At 41.5% G+C, this 10,892-nt stretch overlaps 1 protein-coding gene across 1 annotated transcript in view; it reads right to left on the reverse strand.

Moving 5' to 3' along the window:
- Positions 1-10,377, reverse strand: part of LOC310951037 (eukaryotic translation initiation factor 3 subunit H) — a 65,515-nt gene extending 55,138 nt beyond the window's left edge. The window contains exon 1 of the mRNA XM_083919108.1: positions 10,255-10,377. Coding sequence (XP_083775234.1) covers positions 10,255-10,356 — 102 coding nt within the window. The 5' untranslated portion in view covers positions 10,357-10,377. The remainder of the gene's footprint in view (positions 1-10,254) is intronic.
- Positions 10,378-10,892: the final 515 nt, after the last annotated feature.

The following is a 10,892-nucleotide window of genomic DNA, read 5'->3' on the forward strand; positions in this document are numbered from 1 at the left end:
TAAAAAGAAGAATTCTTTGCTTCAGGGACAATTATCTAACATTGCCTGTGTAGTGCCCAATAGCACAAAAGCATTCTGTCAGGGTAATAACTAGTAAAGTAGTGCAATTAAAGTTCATTTCAAAATCCCTACTCATGCTTGTTCTGACTTGTGTTAAAAATTATAATAACCAAATCAAAGAAATGTAATCTTTTTTTAACATCTACTTGGAATCTAACATTGCTAACATTAGCAAGCTAGGCTAACCATCCTCTATTTTCCAGGGGGAAGCTACTATAGCCACTGTAGCCCTACCAATACTGGATTTTTGAGGCCGACATTGATATTTGGGAATTAAAAAATCTAATAATGCAACAGCTGGTAGTACCACTATAAAAAATAAACAAATTACACAAACAACAATCTTGATACAGATTTATTTTTTGTGGTGGACAAAATATGTTAACTCACACTGTCCTCCCGGACTTGGACCCGGACTTTAGGGTACTTGTCCCCCCTCCCTCTCCCCCCCGCGCCCCAGCCTCGTTTGTACTCACACTGCCAGGGCCGGCCAATGCTAAGGCCTAGCTTTTTGGTACAACAGGTCCCCCTAAATGTTGAATGTTGTAAAGGACATGTCTTAAATCACTACATTACACTATGTGGTCACTTGTGTAAACGGTCATGGGCTACTGGTTTATGAGGCGCTCCTTTCAGTAGCGCACCAAGATTGACAGTGAAACAGAGCAACACGGGCCCTCAGATGTCAGTCAACTGCTGCCAGGGGAGTCGCCCACTGAGGCCCGAAGTCAAAATATTATATATATATATATATATATATATATATATATATATATATATATATATATATATATATATATATATATATATGAAAATGTCAAAAAATACATAGAAAAGTCTAGAACATCGACCACATTACTAACAATGTACACCCCTTACATAATAAATCCACAGCAACCATTTTGCACTCTTCACTGCTCACTAAGCTCTTTCATAAAACCACAAAATTGCCAAAAACCCTTGTTAAGAGGAAGTTCTAGAACAGGTTACTAGGCAGTGGTTGAGTGGTAAGCACCACCTGCAGGCTCCAAAACAGGTGCATCACTGAGCTAGAGAGCAAACTAAAGGCCAGTTAGTATTCAGCACAGCTTAGCAATTTAGACTGCAGAGAGAAGAGGCGGCCTACAAAGAATAAAAAACCTGAATCTAGTGAAATCTTAAGAAGAATGCTACCCTCGTACTGTGGGAGGGTATATTTGGACTTGTAGTCTGATAGCCCACATCGCTGTGCCTCATCTGGACAGGGTGTCCATGCATCATCATATGCCGTTAATATTTAATGCCAGATAAAAATGGGCCAATAGGACAAGCCTCCACATGACTGAGGAGCTGGTTTAATGCTGTATCACCGACACCAAGGACGACAGGGAAGGGCTCGCACACACTCGCTCTCCTCACGCTCGCATAGACACTTGCATGCTCACGCACGCACACACATACTCACGCATGCTCGCTCACACGCACACAAATCATGTGAGACATTGACCAGCAAAAATAGAAAACAGCCAAGGCAGACTAGAGAATAAGGCAAGGCGTCTAAATGAACAGGAAAAGGACAAGATGCTGAAAGCACAGTGTGGAGGGGGAGAGCATAAATCACGGGGATAAGAGTGTGGGCAGGTCACTGCCAGAGGCATTAATAATACACACACATACACACATGCACAGTGGAGCAGGGTGGTAGTCCTGGGGCCATGCTCACAACAAAACACACATCATCACCATGAGGGAGCCTTACTTGTCTCACTGGCTCACGCGCACACATGCATACATACACACACATGCATCTGTCTTGGGAGATGATTTATTTCAATAGAGTGCTGGACCTGTCATGCAACAAGTAAAAGAGCTGGGGGTGGGAGAAGAGAGGTGATATGAGGTGGAGTGGGAAGAAAAACAAATCTCATTCCCTGCCTGCCTGCCTTGGCTTTTCTGACTGAGAGGGCAGAAAGGTCTGAACAATAGGTTCGGGGGGGATGGATGGCGAGAGGGAGAAAATGTAAGAGTGAGAACTTGTTGGGGAAAGTGGTGGAGCACGGCAATAGGAGAGGGGAGAGGGGAGAGGAGGAAATGCAACTGAGAAAATGTGATGGAGAGAAACCAGATGGATAAAGGAAAGGATGACAAAGGAGAGCAGGAGGAGCCAGGTGAACCAGTGACAGCAAAAGAGGGATATTGAGGAGAGGGCTACAGTGGAAGTCTTCAGAGTTGGCAGTGCAGGCTGATTTTACAAAGCCCCCTGCCCCCTACCCCTGCCCCTTTTGAGCCTTGGCCCTTTTTACTGCCAGCAAATAGCTTTTCTAGTCTTCCTCCATCAGCGAGAGCAAGCGCACATACACAATGCTTTCAGCTATCTAACGCTTGGCAAACTGTTCATCACACACTTATATAGTGTCCGGAAAAGGAGCGGGTGAGAGATAGTCGATTGGCCAAAAACAGCTCCTGGAAGGTCATAAATAAGGCTAAATTCAAGCAGAGCTTTAGGGAAAACTCCTGAATCTACAGAAATGCCTTAACGAGGGGAAGACAGAACAGGAAGGAAGGACCGGGGTTTCTGTGGATTTGTTGCGTTGGCTTCCTGGTGCTGAGTAAATGCCATCAGGTATTGTAAAGCAAAGCCCGGAAAGCCCAGTCTGTAAAAACCTGCATGCACACACACACACACACACACACACACACACACACACACACAGAAGTCTCTCCAGCAATGTCTTTTCCTGCTTCCCTCTCTCATACACACACACAAACCCACACTGGCACAGTTGTATTGATCTAGCTCACCAGCAGCTAGCCCAGTGAGCTCACCTCATGTGGAGAAGCCCAAGATTGATATGTGGACAGCGTATTATAAATCAACAAGCTTAAAATTGAATTGTGCAAAATCAATTGCGGTCCAAATCCCCTGTTGGCTGCCTTTAATTCTTACCATAAATCTTCTCTCTCACTCACACAAAAGGGCTCATATTCCCGCCACAACGGGGCTCAAGTTATGAGAAAGTCTAGCAAGACGATCCATAATGGGTTTTCTTTTAGCACCACTGATGTGAAGACGAACACTACACTCACCGTTGGTTGTAATATACTTGAAGAAGAGTTGCTACACCAAAGATGACACTTTGGTGCAGCATGAGTTAGGTTAAGCCATGGACGAAGACCACCACAGACTCCCACCTTAATACGATGTTTTTACTAGGGGTGGAACAGTTTATTAAAAAAATCTGTTCTGTTCGGTACGCTTGTGACAGTTCGGGACACGCGTTTACCATTAGGTTTATGAGGCGCAACGTAGCGTAAGCCTTGCGCAAGGCACTTTATTACCAAGTGGAAAAACTAATGTTTCTATTAAGAACTGACAATCAGGGAATTAAAGTATTATGGGCATTGTATTTGGTGTTTATTTTAAACAAAGGAAAGTCTAGTACTGGCTGAGTTTATTCTTCACTTTATGTTGATGCCCTTTGTCTGTAATGTGACAAAAATAGGAAAGTTAAATTTTTTATTATTTCCTCTTTCTACTTTATAGGATACAATGTTTGTCAGAGATACATGTTGCTTATTTCAGTCAGTTCAGTGATTGCTGTTTGTGCATATTTTAGTGAAAGAAAACCTATTTTCTTCATTTTTTCTAAGATTTGATAATGTATACGTGTTTATATTCTTAGCTAGAAAGCGAACAAGTGTTTACTTTTTTGCCAAATAAATATATAAATGCCTAAAAGCAGCAATGTCCTTCCTACTGTTTCAAAATCTCACTTCACTTTCATTTAAGATTGTTACAGTAGTCCCTAAACAAGCTGCCTCATTATTTCAGTTTTTGCATGATTTCATGACATGTCCTTAAGAATATCTGATTAAAAAAAGAATTGAATTATTAGACTATAGATCTGACACATGGTATTTTTAGAATCTAAAAGAAATAGGAAAAAAACAACCGAACCGAACCGAACAACCGTGACCCCAAAACCATGATATGAACCGAACAGTGGATTTTGTGAACCGTTCCAACCTTGTTTTTATAACATATTTCTGAGAAATAACATTAATGGATTGCTTTTTTTATGCAGAGACCAGCTGAAAAAAATAATAAACATAGGATGTACATGGGACCTTACAAGGACAGGAATGCATTGTGCATTATTTGAAGAAACTTTCGTCATAAACGACTGACAACTCAGCTGAAACCTGCAGGCTGAGGACAGAAACTGTTTTGAGTGGCCTTATTAATGTTCACAACCTCGAGCTAAAACTTGAAAAGAGAAGACTTTTTTGTGCCAGAGATGTTTGGTATACATAGTAAAACAAATGTTCATAGTCCCAGCAGATATGAAATGTTGATTAAGTATGTATCTAGCAAATTGAAATAACAGTAGTAGGAACACCTTAATTACAAGTCCTGATTCAGCTGCTATGCTTAAATGGTAGATATGAACATGTCATTTGGTGGTGCAATTTTGTAATTGTGGAATTATTAGAGTTGCAAATTGGTTGTCGCAAATTGCTGTGTGACATGGTGTTTTACCCTGTTAAAGAGACTTATGTCTGGGTTATTAATTGTTGTGTTAAAAGTTATAATCGTTTGTAATAAGTGTATGCAGTTAATAGGGGTCCCCTCTCAATACACTCACAGCTTGCTCAACCGTAGCACTCTTTCGCAGCATGTCCAGCAATGCCTCGAACCAGTGGGAGATGTAATTGCAATGTAGGGAAAGAAATGAGTTTGATGACAACGCCTGCTCACAGAGATTCAGTTCATATTCAAAAGATTTCCAACTCTGCTCGCTATACCCTATATTAGCTGCTACTCAATTTCATTTGCAGCAATAATTCTCACATTAAACTATTGTAAAACGACACCTACTTTGGGTCAGTCCAAGTATGCAATTACAAATAAAGACCATTTATACAAAATTAATGATCATTGTTATTCATAAAACGGTTGATACAATCCTTAACATTTTCATGAAATCAAACCTTTCTTTGATACTACTCATAGTCGTTCTGTATTGTGCATGTATGCACTTTGTAATTACCTCTCTTTATATTAGTTTTTATTGTTAGCGGAAGAGTCTTCCATTCCCACGCCGGAATCAAATTGCCTTCAAGTGCTCAAGGGATTCACAGGGAATGATGCAGCATGTAATCCAGTGTTAGCTTTTAATTTTATCTTAATGACAGCCTCACAGTTTACTGTTCACTCTCCATGACGCCGTATCAAAGCTGTACAAGTTGCTGCTAATGCAAACCCAACATTTTCTGCAGCTGCTTCTTACATTAAAATCAGTCACAAAAAAGGAGCAGATAACACGAAAACATCATTTTTTAGTTTTTCCCCCATCAGCAGATCATTTTTTATGTTTTTAAGAAATTATCTGAACAAGAAGAAAAAGCGAGGTAGACAACATTACCTGTTATTGTGTGGAACAGTGCCCAGCATGAAATCAGATTGTGGTCGCAAACATTTCTAACATTGACTTTTTTATTGACTTTTTTATTGAAACATGTTTGTTTGACTGCTGCAAACACTCACAGTTGATTTTCTGTAGCATTTTTGACAAAGTAGCTGCTCAAGGAGTGTCTAATGAAGCATCTAACCACAGTTGCTGATAGCTCAGTATCTCCAAGTGTCACCAAATAAATCAGGAGTGAAACCCTAAGGACTACAGCTTAAATTACCAAGTAAACATAAACTATAGATTAGCAGTGATAGAAAAAGCCAATGGTGTAGTGGTTCAGAGCTCCAGGCTTGGGCCCCCTCATAATCACCTCTAGGGGTCTCTCAATCAAAACATGATGCAGTCATGAAGTAGCACGCGTTGCATCATAGCAGTTATGGTCTTTGTTGCAGATAACATTTTCACAGGCTGAAATAATGTTTTTTGGATGAGAGTATTCACATTATGTTTTATAACTTTTGTTGAACAGACAAACAACAATGTGCAGGTGCGCTCAGGGCCAAGCGCACCTGCACATTGTTGAATTCCAACAATATTTAATACCTCATAAAATCGGGATTAAGACTTTTTAAGGGCCTTAGTTTTCCCTAAATTGCTTTACCAACTTTTAATACTTTTTAAGACCCTGTGGACAGTGTGAGATGAAACCTTTTGTGTGTCGGTCACATGTTCCAATCAAGTGATTGCATTTGCTGTTATGTTACTGTGCAATACTCAAATTAAATTGGAGGACTGTTTTCCCTTCAGCGAATGATAATATCTGCAGACAGAGTACCGTGTCCAAACAGCACACGACAAGGGCACGCTTCCACGATAAAATGAGTTTGGGTATATTGTTTATGATGCGACGCAGCTGAACTTTTGTCACATGACCCGTGTAATTATATTCCTGCGCAACGCGTCGAATGCGCTGCGATGGACGAAAAACTGCTGATTCATGAAGTTAAAAATGATGAGTTGTCCAAATCAGACGTTCTGATATTACAACGAAACCTAAATAAATGTGTTATTGTAGCTCAACAGGCCAGATAAGTGAGCAGGAAATGAGTGTCACTGCCTGTGTGCATGGGAAAGGTTTGAGCAGATGGCGGACCTTTGAAATAACGGTGCTGCTTAGGAGTCAGCTGCAGTGTACAAGACATATACCTGTTTTCTAGGCCCATATTTTACAGCTTGCTTCACACTAAGTGAAGACAAAGTGCTTCATTAAGACACGATAGTCAGGTGCTTGCGTGTTGTTCGGACACGTACAGAGACCAGTCTCCTCATTAAAAAAAATGCATGGGTAAAGGATTTTGGGGTAGACATTACTGAGGTCCAGTCAAGGGACATTTTGAAACTGGTCCACTCATCTTCGATTTGTGCCAGGCACGGCCTATTACAGTGGACGGTGCTTCATGGAGCCCAATTCACCAACGCTAAATTGGCTAAGATATACCCTAGTCACAGTAATGCTTGTAACCTCTGTAAGCAGTCCCCAGCCGACCACACACACACATGTTCTGGACGTGCCCGAAGCTTTGTGAATTTTGGTCTGATATATTTCAAACACTCAAACAGGCTTTCAACACAAATTTGGAACCAAATCCCCTGACCTCTCTTTTTGGGCTCCCTCCATCTAAAAATCTGCCCATTACTACACAACGTGTCGTGGCCTTTACCACCCTGCTCGCCAAACCTAACAGTCTCCTTAAATGGAAACGTGTTTCTCCTACGACTCATATTAGTTGGATCCGTGAAATTTTCGAATGTCTAAGGTTAGAGAAGTTAAGGTTTTCACAGAGGGGATCTTTGACAGCATTCCACAAAACTTGGGACCCACTGCTGGCTCTTATTAGTAATAGTCTCACTGTTATTCCTGATGCTAAGGACACTTCCTAATTTCTGGAAGGGGAGAACTTAATAAATAAATAAGTAAAATAAAAGCAGCGATCAAATTCCTGGGGTGGTGCACCTCTGCTGCTGGATGCATGTAGGGGAAACACTGCAGACTGAGGGAAACCTAAGATCACTTGAGCCGAAACCATCGCTGCATTTCTAGGGCCATCTGCAAAAACCCATCAACCGTGCAGCTCCAGTTCTATTGCGCATGTGTCATATCCCAAAGCTCAGATGTTTTTTGTTGACTCAGCCTCCTTTCAATGGCCTTGGTAACGAGTCCGAGCCTTGAGCTCTGCAGCTAGTAATGGTACTAGACAGATTGGAACATTTGTCTCTACACTGGGTAGTTATCTCTTGTGTTCGTGTGTTACAGCTTGGTGTCACATTATGTAGCGTGAACACCTTCCCGATGAGCCAATGCTTAAGGATCAGTGGCAAGTGGTAAAGCCTCAGGGGGGAGGACAGACTGCTCTGGCACAGTGGTGAAAATTCAAAAGAAAATGCATGCTACTGCTAAAAGAAACATGAAAATTAAAAAGGAAATTATGACACATGTTCTGCCTTTTTCATCCCCCGGAGCTTTCAAATCAAAATGCTGTGGAAAATGTGCTCCTAAATTCATGGTACGCCAATAGGGCCCGGCTCTGACGTGCATGATACGTCAATAAATTAATAAAGTCTTTTTCAAGCATGCAGGCAGTTGTGTGATCTCAGTAGGAGTTTAATGGAACCCGTCGCTGTGCAGCCCTCTACTCCTGTGGCAGCAGCAACCACTGAAACCTCTTCAAAAGCAAGGAAACAATCCAATTTTACCACACAGCAGCGGTGTTGATGCAGTCTGTGGGCAACCCTGCAGCTAAACCTCTGACAGACAGATCATGACGCAACGCAGCAGCAACTGCTGCATATCAATGCATTCAGGTGAAATGGGTTTCATAACTCTACTTGAAACAGACACCTTTCCTATCCTTCCTTTCACTTGTTACAATCCAAATGAGGTCACAAACTAAAGGGGCTCGCGATTGTTTTTAACTGCTGCGATTAAACATTTTTGGTTGATAAGGCTAAGAAAATGAATTAAGAAAAGCTCATTAGAGGTCTAAATAATACACATTGGGGTGAAATATTTAGATTTGAAATTAGGGCTTGAGACTCTAGGGCAGATTTAATGAGCAAGATAAAAAGAATGCAGCAGCTGGCAAGTTTAAGTCTTGCTACTGCGTTCAGGCACGCCAGGCAAATGAGCTGCTTTGTGTCCAGTCAGGGTAGGGCCGGAAGAGGGTCGACATCAGTGCGCGGCAGCATGGCAAGTTTGTCCTCTGCTGTTTATACAGAGGTACTACAGAATTAAAATAATAAAATGTTTAGGCTTTATGACTTGCTAAAGATCACCGGTCAGAGATTAGTAACACAGAGAAGCAACAATAAATTCAAAAGTAGAACACAAGATCTGTAAAAAGTAGATAACAGAAAAGCAACAAACCACTAAAATACATGTTTAACAACCAAAGACGTCACGTGTACAGTATTTGTTTCCAACTGCCAAAAAGGGCTTTAACACATACTCCTTGGCAATAATGTCACCAAATCATACATTTTACTCTCTGTCTGGAGTTTGGAAACCGGTGGGGGAAAACCTAGACGCAAGTAGATTTTCTGAGGCATTCACGTATATTTGGCCCAAAAGCTAACATAGCACAATAACATAATAGACCAGAGAACAGGAGCCATCATTGATGATCTACTTTGTGTTATAAGGAGGAGAGAACACGCACGTCAGTTATTTACATTATTGTCTACAGCTTTGTCTGTTTCATTAGCCCCAGTAGTCAAAGATAAAACCACTTAAATATCCAGCATAGGCAATGACAAACCAATTGCCCTGGATAGAGTACTTGCAAAAGTATAGCTAGAATAAATTATCTTGAATAGGCTTCAAGAATACATAATAACCATGGACAATCAGTAAAAAGGAGGACACACACGCACACACACACGCTTTTGATGGTCTGCATCTTTCATGCAGTGTTGAAGAATTGTATATTGTACATCTGTCAGTTAATTGATTTAAAAATGTAATCTTTGTAGCCTCTACACGGTGTGACAACAAACGTCTATATGTGTTCTTATACCGTGGACATGCTATATCTGAGTACATGTCCTCGTATTCTATTTACTTTAGTGTTTTTGGTCTGATATGGGCCTGTGTGTCTGAAATACAGTTTAATTGAATATTCTGACCCTTTAAATATTAATCACATCCGTGTTCCCGTACAGGGACCACTAAAGTAACATGGCTACTTAAAATAAAGAATTTTGAACACGCGCGCGCACACACACACACACACACACACACACACACACACACACACACACACACACACACACACACACACACACACACACACACACACACACACACACACACACACACACACACACACACACACACACACACACACACACACACACACACACACACACACACACACACACACACACACACACACACGAGGTCCGGGTTTTAAAATGAAGCGCCTCTTTAGCATCACTACAGCTAAACGAGCCAACTTCAAAGATGGTCACTGTTGGCCTGCAACTGCCCGTTAGTCGGTTAAAAGGTTGTACACAGCGAGTATTAAATATGTTTGTTAGTAATGTACTGATTTAAATAACGCAATATAACCTACAGGCATCGGTTAAGGTACTTAACAGAACATAACACCGCTTCACAAGATCTGTCCGCCATGATGATGCTAACACTTGCACTAGCTCATCTGGTAACACTGCGGAACCGGTTTCTCTGCCGCCCGACGCCGATATTCAACAGGAAGCGGCACAGCGCCGTGGAAACACTTACCAGCCCCTCAATCTGGATCTGTTTGACGGGAGAGTCCAACGTACCGCCGGTAGAAACCAGCGCGGTGGTGGGGACTGAACCAGAGTCTTTACGTGAAGCCATCTTCAAACCGACACACGCGGAAAAGAGGAGGAATGTGTTCGGTGACGGACGTTTCCGGTAAAGACGCGTCCGTTTTCCTGTCCGTATAGAAACAATAGTTCTGTTTTTAGTTCCCTCTTGAGTTGTGACCAGTGGGTTGCGTTAACCCAACAGCTGGTTAGGTGGGTAGGGAAGTTCTCTTCAGTAGTTAGCCACAGTAGCACGACATAGTCCAGTCATTTTAAGCCGACCCCTATGGTCAACGTTGAACAAACTGCAACTGAAGCAAACTCAACTCATTTTGGATCTTAATATGTCCTGAGTAAGGACAGAATCATTATCTTTCTCACGCAAATAACCTTCAGATGTCACCATGGAAATGATTGAGTTGATTACTTACATCAAGACAAACAAAAAATGTATTACAAGTTTATTGACACTGTATGTTCACATGGGCAAACGGGGCATAATCGATTGTGCTCATTTTCACAACGGATCTAAACAGTGGGTATAGCAGGTGAAAATGTCTTGATGACAAATAACAGTGAAAGACTTAA

Source organism: Echiichthys vipera (genome assembly GCF_963691815.1).
Source record: "Echiichthys vipera genome assembly, chromosome: 8".
Taxonomy (NCBI): domain Eukaryota; kingdom Metazoa; phylum Chordata; class Actinopteri; order Perciformes; family Trachinidae; genus Echiichthys; species Echiichthys vipera.